The 19,564-nt window shown below is 46.5% G+C and overlaps 1 protein-coding gene across 1 annotated transcript; it reads left to right on the top strand.

Annotated features, from left to right (window-relative positions):
* The first annotated feature begins 17,555 nt into the window (after positions 1-17,555).
* Positions 17,556-18,503, top strand: LOC123377012 (olfactory receptor 52R1-like). The gene has a single exon (XM_045029366.1). The coding sequence runs from the start codon at positions 17,556-17,558 to the stop codon at positions 18,501-18,503; it is 948 nt and encodes a 315-aa protein (XP_044885301.1).
* Positions 18,504-19,564: the final 1,061 nt, after the last annotated feature.

Here is a 19,564-nt window from a genome sequence, read left to right on the forward strand (position 1 = left end):
TGAATCTTTCACTAGCCACTCATGAACCAACAATAGAGAGGTTCCATCTGGTTCTCCCCAGCTCCGCAGCCTAGGACCCCAGAGCTGTAGCGTTTTCCCCTTGTCAGGAGCCTGTCCAGTGGAAGTTTATTACCCAGTCTGCTCCTCCCTCAATGTGGAGAGGACAATGCACCAACTCCATTTCCTGAGGAGATTTCCCTCCTGCATTTCAAACAACACTCTGTTTTAGGCAAAATGTATAAAACAGATGTATTAAGTACAGACAGATACATTTTAATTGACTATAAATAATAACAAAGAGATCAAATCTCGTTACCACAGAAATAAACAAAATCATAAGGTAAGTTCTATACACTAGACATGTTTTGAATCAAGAAGTGTCTCACCCTCATGGTACAAACAACCCACCAGTCTTCCATACACAGGCTGGAAACCCCTTCAGCCTGGGACCACAGCCTGAGTTTAGTCCTTGTTCCTAAGCTGTTTCTAGGTGTTGCGTTGTGGGGGGAGTGAGACCGGGTGATGATGTTGCTTAGGGTTAGGCTTCCCCCGTTATAGCTTCTGCCATCTGGAGGGAGCTTCATTTTTTAAAGCAAAAGCCCCAGCACAATTAGTGGGAAAGTTCAGCATAAGTTGGAGTCCAGTGTTACATGAGCTGGTCACATGCCCTTGCCTGCTCCGATGAGTCATAGCAGGGGCCATTACCCATATCCTGGCTAGAGTGTTCACAGGAAAGTCGGTCAGGTGCAGATAAACTTCTTCTAAGGCCTATTGTGTTTCATAATGGGCGACTACCCTGAATGGTCCATCCACAATGTGCTGGCTAGACTGGATGTAAACTCTATTGTGGGTGTTACCCAGGAGCAAACACACTTGAAATACTGGTACATAAACTCTCTGTAGGTAACTTTAGCTACAAAAATGATACATGCATACAAATAGGGTAAGCATATTCAGCAAATCATAACTTTTCCATTGATATCTTACATGATATGCCTTATAAAAACACATGATAATCATATCACCGAGGTAAATATGGGGGTGCCAAGGTGTTGCTCTGGGGCACAGAATGTCACATCTTCCCCCTTAGTTTACTGCAGGAGTGTTAGACACTGAGTAATGTGGAGGCAGTGGGCCAAAGCCCTCTTTAGGTTTTGACCATACAACTCCCAAATGTTGCAAGCATTGCAGTGTTACAAAGTTGTTGTTCCGAAGTTCTGTGTACCTTTTAACAATTTGTGGATCAGCCTAGTGAGCTCAAAAGTCAAAAAGAGTGCCTTTTGTGCGTTGCTAAAAAACATGCCTTTGTGTCTGTGCAGCATGGTTAATTATTATTAAGTTATTAAAATTATTAATCACTGTGTTTTTTCAAATGGTGATAACTCAATAGAGATATCCACCAAAGCCATGAGGCGTGCCTCAGTTTCCCCTCCCACACAGGAGACCAGGTTTATTGTGGTTTCCCTGCTCTGACAAGCTTTGACGCTGTTTACAGGTGTTAGCGGAGAAGCAGTAACCCCCCAAAGCTTTTTGTTTACTACTCCTATTATGTATCAGAGGGGTAGCCGTGTTAGTCTGGTTCTGTAGAAGCAGCAAAGAATCCTGTGGCACCTTATAGACTAACAGACGTTTTGCAGCATGAGCTTTCGTGGGTGAATACCCACAACTTCAGATGCAAGACACTTGCATCTGAAGAAGTGGGTATTCACCCACGAAAGCTCATGCTGCAAAACGTCTGTTAGTCTATAAGGTGCCACAGGATTCTTTGCTACTCCTATTATGTAAAACAACTTTCCCAAAAATCATGCGTATTACACTTTTTTATAGGATTCAGCATCAGTACCAAATTCTTTTTTATAAGAATAACCATTAGCTACAAACTTTGCATTATGAGTTTTCACAACAACACTAAAACTTTTATCACAAGTCTGCATTTTGAAGTATTGTTACTATACCGTGTCTTTTGCTCAGACAGTTTGGTTTGTTCAATACCTTTTGTGTCTTTCAACTCCTTCCTGAACCTTAACCTGTCTTTATTTACTGGTTTTCCTTCCCCCTCAGTCCTGTTCAGTAGGGATCTCAGTCTAAGGTCATCTTTGTGTTCTTGGTACTCCAGGGTCTGGTGAGGTAAGGATATAGGGGGATGTGACAAGTTCTCTGCCTGTCTCTCTTCCTGGGGCCCACTGGTTGCCCCAATAAAGCTCAGAGAGACTTCTAGTTATGCAGCAACCCTGGCTTTATTTACACAACATTCTCCCACCACCAGTGTTATGTACAGAGCTTGCAGGTCTGACAATCTCCTCTCCTACCCAGAGTCTGCCCTGAGCCTGGAGACTGGCCTTCCCCTGGCCATTCCCCCTCTTCTGGCTGCCAGCCAGCCTTTATAGACCTTGAACCCTCCGGCCTGCAGGTGCAGCCAGTTCTAAGGGCCAGGCACCAGGCTTCTCCCCAGCCCCAATCTATTTCCCATGACTAGGGCTGGCTGAGCAGGGGCTAATTAGTTGCCTTTGCCCCAGCACGCTGCTCCAGGGGACTGTGCATGCTGGCTAGCTCTCTGCGGAGCTGCTTCCCAGCCCCAGAGTTATGCGCATGCGAAACATTTACACACTCACTTCTGGTCTTTCCCTGCAATCCCTACGCTAAGCACTGGGACCTTCCCCATCCCCCTTTCCTAGAGAGTTGTGATCTGTGCTCTCTGGGCTAAGAGGTTTTTATTTTCTCAGCAGCTCTTACATACCTGCTTTCTCTGGCTTACCACCCCCTGGAATTACCTCCTCCCCTCTCTCTGTTGGGTCATTAGCAATTGAATCCTGGGCTGAGCTCCCAAAGCCTGAAGGGTCAAAAACATTGTTGAGGGTCGTCCAGGCTATATGTCGTCAGCCCCCATCCCCCATCTTTGAAAGCAAAGGGGAAAAAATTGTTTCTTGCCTTTTTTCAATTACACCGTATGTCAACTGGATGCTGCTGGCAGACGCGGTGCTGCAGCGCTACACAGCAGCATCCCCTACCATTCCCTTCCCTTCGGTACAGTATGACTGATAGTTGTCATTGTTGTGCCGTGAGTGCTCCTGGCCGGCCTCGGTGAGGTTGGCCGGGGGCGCTTGGGCAAAAATGGGAATGACTCCCCGGTCATTCCCTTCTTTAAGCTTTGTCAAATGGAGATTCAGTCCTGCCTGGAATATCTAGCAGCTGGAGGCTGCCCTCCCCTCCCCGCTTTGATCTCTGCTTGCAGAGGCAATAAAGTCAGTGTTGTTTCTTATTCGTTTATTCTTTATTACTTCATCACACAAATTGGGGGATAGCTGCCACGGTAGCCCAGGAGGGGTGGGGGAGGAGGGAAGCAACGGGTGGGGTTGTTGCAGGGGCACCCCCTAGAATGGCATGCAGCTCATCCTTTCTGCGAGATGTCTGGGGCTCTGACCCGGAGTGGCTGTTTGCCTCTCTGGTTCTTTAGTAGGCTTGCCTGATATTCTAGCCAGGACTGACTCTCCATTAGATAAAACATAAAGAAGAGAATGACCTGGGGAGTCATTCGCATTTTTGTCCAGGCGCCCCCAACTGACCTCACCGAGGCTGGCCAGGAGCACCCATGACAGCAGCAGATGGTACAGTATGACTGGTAACCGTCTTTGTCAACTTGCAAAGCAGCAGGCGGTACAGTAGGGCTGGTAACCATCTTTGCTAACTTGGAAAAGCAAGGGGATGCTGCTGTGTAGCACTGCAGTACTGTGTCTGTCAGCAGCATCCAGTAGACATATGGTGACAGTAAAAAAGGGCTGAACGGGCTCCATGGTTGCCGTGCTATGGCGTCTGCCCGGGCAATCCAGGGAAAAGGGCGCGAAATGATTGCCTGCCGTTGCTTTCACAGAGGGAGGATTGACTGATGACATTTACCCATAACCACCCGTGACACATTTTTGGCCCCATCATTCATTGGGATCTCAACCCAGAATTACAATGCGCAGGTGAGACTGCGGGAACTATGAGATAGTTACGGGATAGCTACCCACAGTGCAATGCTCCGGAAGTCGACGCTAGCCTCGGTACATGGACACACACCGCTGAATTAATGTGCTTAGTGTGGCCGCGTGCACTCGACTTTATACAATCTGTTTCCAAATATCGGTTTCTGTAAAATCGGAATAATCCCGTAGTGTAGACATACCCTGAGTAACCAATTCAAATATTCTTTCAAAGCTTGTAACACCTTTGCCCCCTACCCACTTCCCATCAAATTTTTAATTTTGCTTCAATATTCCACATTGCCCATTTCAGCACCCTGATAGGATTCCTACATTTAACTCTATATCTCTCAGGGTTAATTCTGAAATTGTTTCAAAAACATTTCTTTGAAATTACAATAATCTAAAACTTCCTCACTTGCCAGTTTATTGAATAAATCCAGTGCTTTACCAGTTAACTTTGCAACTAATGTGGGCATCTTCCACTCATCAGGAATCTTAGGAATCACACACAGCCTCTCCAAGGTAGTGAAGTATTCAGCCTCATTGTATGCAGGACACAACTGTTCCCAGTTTTGGATTTTTGAAGAGGTGGGAATCAGTGGAATGGGAAGGTTCTGGTTCTGCTTTTCCAATTGGTGTTTCTGCTCTCCCTCTTTCTTCTCAATTTCTTGTTGTGTTAGTTTCATAGCCCTCCTGTGGTCAGCCTCCTCTCTGGCAGCCTTTCCCTGAGTCAGCTCCAAAATTCTTCTATGTTCTTCTTTATCTGCTGCCTGCAATCTGAATAGCTCCAACTTCACAATTGTTTTGCTGTTTTCACTCATTTTGATGTTTTTCTGTCCCTATTTCCCTTTCCCGAAATCAGCAAATAAACTGGTAACCTCTTTGACTGATCTCCAGCTGATCACTGTGCCACTATGACCGACTTCCCTGGGGTGAAACCTGGAACTGGGGTACAGCTGAGCCCTCTGCCATGCCAGTCTGGGCCCCCTCCCACACTGTGATAAAGTGAAAAGCTGCAAACTCCTCCAGGTCCTGCACTCACTCAGACATTCACAGGCAGGGACACACCTAGCGAAGTTACAGGACAGCTTTTGCCAGCCACTCATGAAACAAACATAGAGGCTAGAGACCTGCCTCTGGCTACAGGTTTTTAGGCCCATTCTCAGGGTGCAGCTTCCATTCTAGTGCCTCTCGCTGTGAGCAGAGAGCTGTGCACCTAGAGACTAGGCCCTGAGACTAGTTTTATCCCCCGGACATCTCACTTGTAACCAGAAGGACACAGTGAGGCAGCCTGTCATAGGTTTCACCCTCACTCTGAACTTTAGGGTACAGATGTGGAGACCTGCATGGGAACCCCTAAGATTAATTACCAGCTTAGATCAATATGCTGCCATGACCCAAATCATTTGAACCAGCTGTTTATGAGTCATTTGGAAAACTCTGTCTCCCTCCACAAAATCTCTCCCTCCCAAATACTGTAACCGTTCCCTCGGTAAACTTGAGAGACTTCTCCACCAAGTTCCTGGTGAACACCGATCCAAACCCTTTGGATCTTAAAACAAGGAAAAATCAATCAGGTTCTTAAAAAGAAGGCTTTTAATTAAAGAAAAGGGGTAAAAGAAATACCTCTGTGAGATTAGCATACAAGCTACTCCACAGACAACAGATTCAAAACACAGAGGATGTTCCCCTGGGCAAAATCTTAGTTACACAAAAGACCCAATTTGATTATCCCTCTAATACACAAGACAAGTCACAAAAGAAAATAAACATCAACTAATTTATTTCTTCTTTAATACTCACTGCCCTGTTTGATTCCTGGGTCTTTTCACTCTGGCACAAAACTGAAACTAACACTGAGACAAAGGAAAACTTCCCTCCCGTCCTCTTGAAACATCTTGTCCCCACACTGGTTCCTCTGGTCAGGTGTCAGCTAGGCTAGGTGAACTTCTTAACCCTTTACAGGTAAAAGAAGCATTAACCCTTATGACACAGCCGGAAAGCCAAAAAGACAGGGAGGAGGCAGATACAGGACAGTTCTGTGTTAAACTTAATGTATTCAATAAAAAAATGAACACTATGCAATATCAGAAGAGCACATGTAAAATGGACTAAAAACTGGCTACCTGAAAGATCTTAGAAAGTAGTTGTCAATGGGCCATTGCTAGTGAAGAGGGTCTCTCTATGGGGTTCTGTGGAAGAGGCCAGGGCAGGCATTCCGATTGATTTGAACCATTTGGTGGGCTGGGCAAATGCAAACAGAATGTTTTAATACAGACAAATGCAAAGGGATCCTCTCGGAACAGGGAATGCAGGCTCGACCCACAGACCAGGGCACTGCATTATAGGACACAGGGACCCTGGAAAGGTTTTGGGGGTCATTGTAGAAAACCAGCTCATCGTGAGCTCCCAGTGTGATGCTGTGGCCAAAAGTGCTGATGTGATCCTTGGATGCATAAGCGGGAGTGGTGAGCTGGAGCAGGGGAAGGATTTTACCTCTGCACATGGCATTGGTGAAAATGACTGTGTCCACTCCCAGGGTCCACACTTCAGAAATGATGTTGAAAAACTGGAGAGGGTGCAGAAAGGAGCCAGAAAAATGCTTGGAGACTGGAGAAAATGCAGGTCAGAGAGGGAGATTTAAAGAGCTTCATTTACTAATCTTAAATATCAATAACATGCTCTTTAATCTACTGAAGAAAGGCAGAACAAGAGCCAATCTTTGGAATCTGAAGCAGACAAATTCCATTTGGAAATAAGGGCCCAATGTTTGGCATTCAGAGCAATGAACATTTGGAACACACCGAGAAGGGAAGTGATGGATTCTCCAACTCCACACGTGTGCAGATCTAGACTGAATCCCTAGTCTCTGTTTGTCAGAGAGTGGTGATGGACGGCAGGAGAGAGATCACTCCATCATTACCTGTTAGGTTCACTCCCTCTGGGACACCTGGCATTGGCCACTGTCAATGAGGTATCTAATGAGGTATCTCCATTTTACACCTGGGGAAACTGAAGCAGCAGGAATGGATGTGTCATGTGCTGGGACCATATCTCATGCATCCCTAGCTGCCTATACATTCCTTTTTCTCTCTGAGACCTGGCTCATATGGTCCATGCAGCAGCACAGAAGCCTGGTACTCTCTCTCCATTGCAATATCTAGTGCAGGGGATCGAACCAATTTACAGTGGGGCTGCACCCAATTGCACCAGCTGAGCATTCGTCCTAAGTCATTGAAGTAAAGATAAAGCATCAACAGAGACCAGTGAGCTGAGAACCAAGAGTCCCAGCTCTGTCACAGATTGGATGTGTGACCTTGGGCACAGCCTCTGCATGCATTAAATGGAGATGATTATTTATTATGTCTAGTGTGCTGCTACTGAAAGGCCCGAATCAGAGTCACAGGCTGCACTGATTTGGTTGCTTGCAGCACATAGTTGGGTTCTATGCTCTGTGCAGAGTTCCAGGCAGCGTGTGGTCTCTGGTAAACAAGCAAGAGAAGGCTGAAGACTGAGCTGGGTGGAAACCTGTTTTGTGGCTGTAGTTTTTAGCTATTTCATAAATTTCTCCTGGTTTAAGAAGGACGGCAACTCCATTGACCATGACACACAAATAAACTCATTGCATCTAATACAACCCAGAGGAGCAAAGCCAGTTCATGGCCAGAGCAGTGGTGCTGTGGGACGGGGGGGGGGGGCAGGACTCCTGGTTCCTATTCTCAGATCTGTCATCGACTCATTGTGTGGTGTTGAGTAAATCACTTTATCTCTGTGTAGCTCAGTCTGTCCATGACATGGGTGGTGAAGAACTGGAATGGGTTACCTAGGGAGGTAGTGGAATCTCCTTCCTTAGGGGCTTTTAAGGTCAGGCTTGACAAAGCCCTGGCTGGGATGATTTAGCAACAAAGAATCCTGTGGCACCTTATAGACTAACAGACGTTTTGCAGCATGAGCTTTCGTGGGTGAATACCCACTTCTTCAGATGCAAGTGGTGGAAATTTCCAGGGGCAGGTTTATATATGCAAGCAAGAAGCAAGCTAGAGATAACGAGGTTAGATCAATCAGGGAGGATGGGGCCCTGTTCTAGCAGTTGAGGTGTGAAAACCAAGGGAGGAGAAACTGGTTCTGTAATTGGCAAGCCATTCACAGTCTTTGTTTAATCCTGAGCTGATGGTGTCAAATTTGCAGATGAACTGGAGCTCAGCAGTTTCTCTTTGAAGTCTGGTCCTGAAGTTTTTTTGCTGCAGGATGGCCACCTTAAGATCTGCTATTGTGTGGCCAGGGAGGTTGAAGTGTTCTCCTACAGGTTTTTGTATATTGCCATTCCTAATATCTGATTTGTGTCCATTTATCCTTTTCCTTAGAGACTGTCCAGTTTGGCCGATGTACATAGCAGAGGGGCACTGCTGGCATATGATGGCATATATTACATTGGTGGACGTGCAGGTGAATGAACCAGTGATGGTGTGGCTGATCTGGTTAGGTCCTGTGATGGTGTTGCTGGTGTAGATATGTGGGCAGAGTTGGCATCGAGGTTTGTTGCATGGGTTGGTTCCTGAGCTAGAGTTACTATGGTGCGGTGTGCAGTTACTGGTGAGAATATGCTTCAGGTTGGCAGGTTGTCTGTGGGCGAGGACTGGCCTGCCACCCAAGGCCTGTGAAAGTGTGGGATCATTCTCCAGGATGGGTTGTAGATCCCTGATGATGCGCTGGAGGGGTTTGAGCTGGGACTGTATGTGATGGCCAGTGGAGTCCTGTTGGTTTCTTTCTTGGGTTTGTCTTGCAGTAGGAGGCTTCTGGGTACACGTCTGGCTCTGTTGATCTGTCTCCTTATTTCCTCGTGCGGGTACTGTAGTTTTGAGAATGCTTGGTGGAGATTTTGTAGGTGTTGGTCTCTGTCTGTGGGGTTAGAGCAGATGCGGTTGTACCTCAGTGCTTGGCTGTAGACAATGGATCTTGTGGTGTGCCCGGGATGGAAGCTGGAGGCATGAAGGTAGGCATAGCGGTCGGTAGGTTTTCGGTATAGGGTGGTGTTAATGTGACCATCAATTATTTGCACCGTAGTGTCTAGGAAGTGGACCTCCCGTGTAGATTGGTCCAGGCTGAGGCTGAGGCTGTGCCCTATATTCTGCTCAGGCCCCACTGAGGCAAAATTCCCCGTGGAATAAGAACTGAGTAAAGAGCTCAGGAGCCAGATACGTTTTAATGCACAGAGACTGTCACCTCCTTCTCTTGCATTTCAGGGCTCTGGCTGTTAACAGGGGTGGAGGAAAGGGAGGAGTTACCTTAATTTTATCTGCTGGAAAGCATGGAGGAGCTAGTGCTCCTCACTGGAATAACTATAAGGAAGGGGATGCTGCCGTGTAGTGCTGCAGCACCGCGTCTGCCAGGAGCATCTAGTAGACATACGGTGACATTGAAAAAAGACCAGAAAGGCTTTTATTCCCTTTGCTTTCACGGAGGGAGGGGGGGCGACAGCGACGACATATACCCTGAACCACCCTCAACAATGTTTTTGACCCTTCAGGCTTTGGGAGCTCAGCCCAGGATTCAAATGCTAATGACCCAACAGAGAGAGGGGAGGAGGTAATTCCAGGGGGTGGTAAGCCAGAGAAAGCAGGTATGTAAGAGCTGCTGAGAAAATAAAAACCTCTTAGCCCAGAGAGCACAGATCCTAGCTCTATAGGAAAGGGGGATGGGGAAGGTCCCAGTGCTTAGCGTAGGGATTGCAGGGAAAGACCAGAAGTGAGTGTGTAAATGTTTTGCATGCGCATAACCCTGGGGCTGGGAAGCAGCTCCGCAGAGAGCTAGCCAACATGCACAGTCCCCTGGAGCAGCGTGCTGGGGCAAAGGCACCTAGTTAGCCCCTGCTCAGCCAGCCCCAATCAGGGGAAATAGATTGGGGTTGCTGAGAAGCCTGGTGCCTGGCCTCTGGAACTGGCTGCACCTGCGGGCCGGAGGGTTCAAGGGCTATAAAGGCTGGCTGGCAGCCAGAAGAGGGGGGAATGGCCCGGGGAAGGTCAGTCTCCAGGCTGAGGGCAGACTCTGTTTAGGAGTGTTGGTGTCACTAGGCATGACTCTAGGTAACTCAGGAGGGTGCAAAACCACAGTGTCAATGAAGCCTTTCTGTAGTAGGCCTGAACAAACCAAAGCGCTTCCATGTTTGAACTCTAATCGACCTAACAGGCCAGCAACAGAGAATGGTTATCAGTTGCAACACCTGTACCAGAAGGTAATAATGAGGCCTGCTATAATGAGGCCTGCTTGCTCCTGGCTAAGGAGTAAAATAACAGATCAAAGAAAGCAAGACAAGATAACGGTTGACAGAAGAGTTACTAACGAGCTAGATTGGTTGTTGCCAAGTATGACTTAACTGCTTAATGTAATTGCTACTGTAAAGTGTATTTGCTGCAAGGGAATGAAAGGTGGGGAGAGAGGGGCAGTGGGGGGGATAGAAGAGGCTTAGTTAAAGTTATGTATAAAAAAGAGAAAAGCGGCTTGTAGCGGTGTGCTTGATCTGAGACGTGTCTGTGTCTCCGAGCATCCCGCTTTGAGATCTCAAATAAACTTTGTCTGCTTCTCCAGCTTGGTGTGTTTATTGGAGTGAAGCACACCGGGCAACGAACCGGTGTTGCTGTCCTCGGGCATTCTGTTCCAGCAACAGGAGAGGAGATGATCAGGCCTGGAAGCTCTGTACATAGCATAACACTGGTGGTAGGAGAATGTTGTGTAAAAAAGCCAGGGGTGCTGCATAACTAGAAGTCTCTCTGAGCTTTATTGGGGCAACCAGTGGGCCCCAGGAAGAGAGACAGGCAGAGAACATGTCACATCCCCCTATATCCTTACCTCACCAGACCCTGGAGTACCAAGAACAAAAAGATGTCCTTAGACTGAGATCCCTACTGAACAGGACACTGAGGGGAAAGGAAAACCAGTAAATAAAGACAGGTTAAGGTTCAGGAAGGAGTTGAAAGACACAAAAGGTATTGAACAAACCAAACTGTCTGAGCAAAAGACACGGTATAATAACAAAACTTCAAAATGCAGACTTGTGATAAAAGTTTTAGTGTTGTTGTGAAACCTCATTATGCAAAGTTTGAGCTAGTGGTTATCTTATAACAAAGAATTTGGTACTGATGCTGAATCCTATGAAAAGTGTAATACGCATGATTTTTGGGAAAGTTTTTGACATAATAGGAGTAGTAAACAAAAAGCTTTATGGGGATACTGCTTCTCCACTAACACCTGTAAACAGGCTCAAAGCTTGTCAGAGCAGGGAAACCACAATAATCCTGGTCTCCTGTGTGGAAGGGGAAACTGAGACACACCTCGTGGCCTTGGTGGATATCTCTATTGAGTTATCACCATTTGAAAAAACACAGTGGTTAACCAAGCTGCACAGACACAAAGGCATGTTTTCTAGTGATGCAGAGAAGGCACTCTTTTGACTTTTGAGCTCACTAGGCTGATCCACAAATTGTTAAAAGGTACACAGAACTTCGGAACAACAACTTTGTAACACTGCAATGCTTGCAACATTTGGGAGTTGTATGGTCAAAACCTAAAGAGGGCTTTGGCACACTGCCTCCACATTAATCCTTGGCTAACACTCCTGCAGTAAACTAAGGGGGGAGATATGACATTCTGTGCCCCAGAGCAGCACCTTGGCACCCCCCATATTTACCTTGGTGATATGATTATCATGTGTTTTTATAAGGCATATCATGTAAGATATCAATGGAAAAGTTATGATTTGCTGAATATGCTTACCCTATTTGTATGCATGTATCATTTTTGTAGCTAAAGTTACCTACAGAGAGTTTATGTACCAGTATTTCAAGTGTGTTTGCTCCTGGGTAACACCCACAATAGAGTTTACATCCAGTCTAGTCAGCACATTGTGGACGTACCATTCAGGGTAGTCGCCCATTATGAAACACAATAGGCCTTAGAAGAAGTTTATCTCCACCTGACCGACTTTCTTGTGAACACTCTAGCCAGGATATGGGTAATGGCCCCTGCTATGACTCATTGAAGCAGGCAAGGGCATGTGACCAGCTCATGTGACACTGGACTCCATCTTATGCTGAACTTTCCCACTAATTGTGCTGGGGCTTTTGCTTTGAAAAATGAAGTTCCCTCCACATGGCAGAAGCTATAACGGGGGGAAGCCTAACCCTAAGCAACATCATCACCCGGTCTCACTCCCCCCCAACGCAACACCTAGAAACAGCTTAGGAACAAGGACTAAACTGGGACTGTGGTCCCAGGCTGAAGGGGTTTCCAGCCTGTGCATGGAAGACTGGTGGGTTGTTTGTACCATGAGGGTGAGACACTTCTTGATTCAAACCCTGTCTAGTGTATAGAACTTACCTTATGATTTTGTTTATTTCTGTGGTAACGAGATTTCATCTCTTCGTTATTATTTATAGTCAATTAAAATGTATCTGTCTGTACTTAATACATCTGTTTTATACATTTTGCCTAAAACAGAGTGTTGTTTGAAATTCAAAAGGGAAATCTCCTCAGGAATTGGAGTTGGTGCATTGTCCTCTCCACATTGAGGGAGGAGCAGACTGGGTAATAAACTTCCACTGCTCAGGCTCCTGACAAGGGGAAAACGGCACAGCTCTGGGGTCCTAGGCTGCGGAGCTGGGGAGAACCAGATGGAACCTCTCTATTGTTGGTTAATGAGTGGCTAGTGAAAGATTCATGGAACTGCAGCAGGGTGTGTCCCTGTCTGTGTCTGGCTGTGTAAATACAGGATAGGACAGGACAGGACAGCATAGCAGCTTCCCATAGCCTTATGGGGGAGGGAGCCCAGATTGGTTAGCCAGAGGGCTCAGCGATATTCCAGTTCCAGATTACACACCACAGAAATCCATCACACCCACCCAACAAACAGACCCCCCTAGACCCCCCTAGACCGTGAGTCCATTTCCTTCTTGGCATGGACTCAGTCACTGATGGACAGATGTTGGTGACAGTAGGTAAGTCAGGACTCATGAGTTCTGTCTGTCATTCTCTGTGGGACCTTCGCCAAGTCCCTTTGCCTGAGTTTACTCTCTGTATAATGGGGATATGTTTATAGGGACTTTACCTAGCCAGGTGTTTTCAAGATCTGTCAATGAAAGATGCTGCACAGTATGATGATAATTCTTGATGAGAATTACTGATTTCTGATCCTTTAGCAACAGCCTGTATGTCAGGAAAAAGTGCTTGTGTCTCCCTTCAGTCATCTGTCTCCAGATCTGTCTGCCTCCTATCTACCAAGCCATCCTGGGCATTTACAGGATATAAGACCCTATGGAGCACAAGTTATTATCCCCAGTTTTCTTATTAATCTACTATAATTTTTAAATATACACAAAAACACAGAGTAGCCAATTCCTCCCTAACTCAGTGGAGAGCCCAAGTGTTCTCATCTCCCTTTGGGAAGGTCCCTTAATTGCTGTTTACTCCTAAGGCCGTATAAATAGCATAGAAATGCAGAAAGGCTTGTCTCCATCTTGTTTATATCCAGAAGCCACTTCTCCCCGAGAGACAGAACGAACCCCCCCCCATGGGATTGCACAGAGCTATATTATAATTGGTGCACAACCCTGAGTTTGTTCTCGACGTGGGATGTTGCTGCAGATGCTGGGGTGAGAGAGGTGCGGATCACGGCTTCCTGAGGGGGATTCCCAGGAAAGACACGTCCATCTCACAGTTCACAGGTACCATCTCTTGCTGAGGAGCTCACCTGCTCGACAAATCCACTGTGACGTGGGTGCGATGGGATAGAGAATAGGCGTGTGTCATTTCTGCTCTGCAGAGCCATTAAACATCTGCTCGCCACAGGGGTGAGTTTGCTCCTGTATCGCTGTCCAAATGCCGTTCCTTTCTGTGGACACCCAGCTGCCCCTGCCAATCGCCTGACACCCTGAGGCGGCTGTATTTGAGTGGCACAGTGGATCCTTCATAATGAGAGGTGTTGGTAGATGTACAATATAAGGCCAAAATCGGAGGCTGTGCTCTATATTTTGCTCAGGCCCCATGGAGGCAAAATTTCCAATTGAATAAGAACTGAGTAAAGAGCTCAGGAGCCAGATAAGTGTTAATGCACAGAGACTGTCACCTCCTTCTCTTGCATTTCAGGGCTCTGGCTGTTAATGGGGGTGGGGGAAAGGGAGGAGTTACCTTAATTTTATCTGCTGGAAAGCATGGAGGAGCCAGGGCTCCTCACTGGAATAACTATAAGAATTTTTCAACATGGGCAAGAGATCTCGCCTAGATTCCCTCGAGATGTTGGCTGAACTGTTATTCCTGAAATTTTCCAAACACAGTACATCCAGAATCAGGCACCCAGCATTGCAAATATATGTCCAAATGGTTAGAGTTTGGCAAACAACTGAAAATGAGGTCTCCTAACTGAAGGTGTCAGACAGCCTTAACTAAGGGGGCCCCCAGAACCACCTACAATGGCCAATCCATTTGTGAATCCCATTCAGCTAAGCTGTTTGCTACAATCATGTTGGTGGCAAGGAGTCCCACAGGCCAAATATAAAGTATTTTGACAATTTTCTTTTCTCAATGTTACATGTTCAGATTTTCAATGTAAATGAATGTTCCCTTGTTTGTGTGCTGTGAAACAGAGTAAATAAAAATGCCGGATCTACTTTGTTGATAGATTCATATGATTTAAGGTCAGAAGGGACCATTTTATCATCCAGCCTGACATCCTGTATAACACCGGCCACTAAATTTTGCAGTTACCCCTGATTCAGGCTTTATAACGAGTGTGACTAAGGCCTGTTCCACTCTAGGATTTTACGTTATAAAATCATAGAGCCATGGGGACAGAAACATGCAAACATCAGCTAGCCCTGCCAAGATGCAGGATGTGTTGTATTTAAACCATCCCAGAGATTTGGGTGTCCCACCACCTTTTGCTTCAGCAACCTCCCAAGGCATCTGCTCCATTGTCCTCCTGGTCTTACAGTTAGGAAGTTTTCTCAGATATAATAAAAATCTGCTATGCTGGAGTTTGAACCCACTGCCTGTTGTCCTGTGCTCTGCAGCAAGAAAGATTTACTTTCCTCCATCTTTCTTATCGCAGCCTTTCAAGTATCTGAAGACTGCTCCCATCTCTCCCTCAATCTCCTCTTTTCCAAACCAAACACAAATGATGGCTTTGGCCCTTGCTCGCATGGCTTGCTTTTTATCCCTTTGATCATCATTGTTGTTTGCCTCTGGCTCCTTTCCAGTTACTCTACATCCTTTCTATACATCAGTGACCCAAACTAGACACAACATTCCAGCTAAGGCCTAACCAGTGCCAAGTAGATGAGTACTATCACCACCCATGATTTGCATGTTATGCAGCCATTAATACAACCTAATATTGCATTTGCCTTTTTTGAAAATATCCACATCCCTGAGAGATGTAGCTGTGTCAACCTAACCCTGGTGTAGCCGGCATTAGGTCAATGGAAGAATTCTTCTATCGACCTTTCTACCACCTCTTGGAGAGGTGGATTAACTGCACTGACGGGGGAACCCCTGCCGTTGATGTAAGTAGTGTCTTCATTGAAGCTCTATGGCAGCACTATTGTAGCATTTTAAGTGTACACGAGCCCTCAAGCAGCTCCTTCAGAAAAGAATCCAGTCTGGCTCTGCAGACATGGGGAGTTGGAGAATCCGCCATTTCCCTTCTCAATATGTTCCAAATATTAATTGCCCTGATTGCTAAACTTTTGGCCCTTATTTCCAACTGGAATTTGTCTGGCTTCAGATTGCAGTGATTAGTTGCTGCTTTGCCTTTCTTCACTAGGTTAAAGAGCACGTCATTGGTATTTAAGATGAATAAATGAAACTCCAATCATTTTTATTGCTGTTTTCTGTGCCTTCTCCAGTTTTTCAACATTATCTCTGAAATGTGGATCCCGGGACTGGATGCAGTCGGTTTCACCAATACCATGAGCAGATGTAAAATCCTCCACCTGCTCTAATTTATCGCTCCCCTGTTTATGCATCCAAGGATCACCTCAGCGCTTTTAGCCAGAGCAGCACACTGGAAGCTCACAATGAGTTGGGTGTCTACGGTGACCTGAAATTCTTCTCAGGGTCCTGCATCCCATAATACAGATCCCTAGTCTGTGGGTCGAGCCTGCATTCCCTGTTCCAAGAGGATCCCTTTGTATTTGTCGGTATTAAAACATTTTGTTTGCATGGGCCCAGCTCAGCAAATGTTCCAGATCAATCAGTGTGCCTGCCCTGGCCTCCTCTTTGTAACCTATCTGCCAATCTTTGGGTTGTCCACAAATTTTATCTGAGGTGATTTTCTATTTGCTTCCAAATCATTGATGAACATACTGAACAGTATTGGGCCAAAAACGGATCCCTGAAGAACGTCATAAAGCCACCCCCATTCAGTGGCAATGTCCCATTGACAACGGCTTTCTCAGATCTCTGTTAGCCAGTTTTTAGTCCACTTTACCTGTGCTCTACTGATATTGTATAGTGTGCATTTTTTTATCTTATTTTTTCCCCTACTGAAACCAATGCCTCAGAGAAATCAAAAGCTATTGCATCTGCTTGTTTCCCAGGATCAATCAAAAGTGCACTCTCATTTCACGATGAAATTGTGTTTATTTGACAAGACATGTTTTCCATACACCATGTTGTTGACAGGCATTAATTATACTCCTACGACTTTTTTGTTTAACTAATCCCAGACCAGCTTTTCCATTATTTCTTAATTTTGTGAAATCTTTTTTTTAAATCTTCCCCTTTTTACTGAATACTTTACGTTTAACACAGAACTGTCCTGGATTTGCCTCCCCCCCTCCTTGTCTTCTAATGGACTGGAAACTATTTCATCACCTCATGTGATTCGAGTATCTTATATTGCTTTTCTCCAAATGCAGAAAACAACTATCTCTTGACCACATCTCCTTTGGGGAAATTAGCTCTTTTGAAACACGAAGTGTCTATAGATATTACTGGTTGGGAACTGTTCTGTGTTTGTCCATTTAAATGTCATCAGTTCAGGTCTTTTCCCTGAATTTGTTTCTAGTTGGATTTGTTTCTAGTTTATTTTCCCTCTGGTACATGTTTTGTCAAAGCTTTGTTTCTTTTCCACTCTTAGATTTTGAGCAACTGGGTGAATGGGGAACTCCCTACAGCATGGACTCTCTAGCCCGGCTTTCTTTGCATTAAGGAACAATGATGAATAACCAGTATCCACACTCATGTTTCCCACTGGTGCCTCTTAATGTTTCCCATACCAAGTTATGTAGGAATTCTTGATGCACGGAACACCATAAAATATGGAATTGGCATTAGTATGGTCAGTTGTTCATGATTTATTTCTCTGAATAGTGAAAATGTCATTTTTTCAATTTGTGAAGAGTGAAAAATCTGCCTCACCCTTGAGAACAGCTTCCAGGAGTGCATGTAGTGTCTCATATTAACCTTGTCTCTCCATCCAGGCATTTGTACTGCGACCATCACCCTAGAACCTTGGCACATACAGGAAGTCAGGGGAACGTACGGTACATGCAAAAGACACCGTTCTGCCTCAGAGTTGGACACCTTCACCCCTACTCAATGGCAGATTCCAACACAACTGACTTCACCAACCCCTCCACCTTCATCCTGCAGGGCATTCCTGGCCTGGAGAGAGACCATGTCTGGATCTCCATCCCCTTCTGCACCATGTACGCCATAGCCACCTTGGGGAACTTCACCATCCTGTTCGTCGTGAAAATGGAGCAGAGCCTCCGTGCCCCCATGTACTATTTCCTCTGCATGCTGGCTGTCACCGACCTGGTCCTGTCTACATCCATCATGCCCAAAATGCTGAGCATCTTCTGGTTCAATTCCAGGGAGATCGATTTCAGTGCCTGCCTCACCCAGCTCTACTTCATTCACTGCTTCTTAACGGTGGAGTCTGGGATCCTCGTGGCCATGGCTTTGGATCGCTACGTGGCCATCTGCCATCCCCTGAGATATTCCACCATCCTGACAAACCACATGGTGGTGAAGATCGGACTGGCCGTGGTGCTGCGCAGTGGCATGCTCATACTGCCCTATCCCCTCCTGACAAGGCAATGGCCATATTGCAAAACCAACATCATCCCCGACACGCACTGCATGCACATAGCCGTGGTGACGCTGGCCTGTGCCGACACCCACATCAGTAGTTACTACGGCCTCTTTGTGCTATTCTGTGTGAAGGGTCTGGATATGTTTTTTGTTGCATTGTCCTATACCCAGATTCTAAGGGCCATCTTCAGGCTCCCCACAAAGGAAGCCCGGCTTAAGACTTTTGGGACCTGCATCTCCCACCTCTGTTCCATCTTAGCCTTTTTCATCCCAGATCTCTTCTCCTCCCTCACGTACCGGTTTGGCCAGAATGTGGCCCTGCATTTCCGTGTTCTCATTGGCAACGTGAACCTCCTGGTGCCACCCACACTAAACCCCATCATCTATGGGGTGAGGACCAAACAGATCCGGGACAGGCTGCTCCGGCTCTTTGCTCATAAAGGGACCTAAAGTTTTCTCCTGGTGCTCTGGCTCCATGCAGAGCTGGCTGGTGACATGGTGCTGGGACCTCTTCCCTGATTCACTGATTGGACAATCAAAGAGACATTAAACCATTTCCTGATCTTAATATACTATGTCAACATGACAGACTGGGGAATCGGTCTGTGTACAACACTTAACATAGGGATCCCATCTTTCTAATTGCTTTTAACTGGATCCCTGAGGGCCTGCACTGTGCCCCGCCCTGCCTATTCCCCCAAGGCCCTGCCCCCTTTTCCACTTCTTCCAGCAAGGCCCTGCCTCTGTTCTGCCTTTCCTCCAAAGCCCCACCCTTGTTGCTCACTGCTCTTCTCCCCATCCCCAGCCACTTACTGGATCATCTCCCCCTCCCTGTCTCCAGCCCCCAGCTGGGCTCCCTCTGCAGCCTGACAAGTAGCCTGCAATGGATGCAGCACTGGGGCCTTCAGGGCAATCAGGAGTGGAGAGGTAAGCCAGGAAGTTGTGTAAAAGCAACTGAGAGTTAGGAGCAGGGTTGCGTTACAGGCGGGCGACATTGTGCATCAGACAGCTCGTGGGCCCTAAAGCTCAGTTACAGACTCCTGAGTGAAGAGACCCTTGTGAAGCTTATTTCTTTAGCTTTCAGATCCCTTTTGTTCCTCTTTGCTGGGGGCCTGTAGCAGGCAGGGTCCCTGCATTGGGTATTGGCTGGTAGCCCTTTGTCCTGAGCCAGGCCTCCGGGGCAGGGCAAGAGATCAGCTTTGAAGCTAGGGGAATAACAGCCGAGAGAGGCTGAAGAATAAGCCCCCGTGTTAGCTGGGAAAGCTGGATGCTGGGCAGAGGTCAGGGTGGCTGTGGTAGCTGATAGGGAGGGAGATCAGTGGCACAGCTACCATTAGCCGGCTATTCACACACGTACAGGGCACCTTATCTGGAGCTACTGGGCCCCATTGCCCAGGGGCTGAAGCTGGACGGTGAAGCTGGGTCTAACATATGTTCTGCAGGACGGTTTTAGTCTCTACATGTATAAGCTCCTTAGCTTCGTTGCTAGGCAGCATTATACCCATGTCATG

Source organism: Mauremys mutica, chromosome 1 (assembly GCF_020497125.1).
Source record: "Mauremys mutica isolate MM-2020 ecotype Southern chromosome 1, ASM2049712v1, whole genome shotgun sequence".
NCBI lineage: Eukaryota > Metazoa > Chordata > Testudines > Geoemydidae > Mauremys > Mauremys mutica.

Bases quoted from the DNA above. Each gene is read 5' to 3' on its own strand.
- LOC123377012 (XM_045029366.1), top strand. From the start codon at position 17,556: ATGGCAGATTCCAACACAACTGACTTCACCAACCCCTCCACCTTCATC.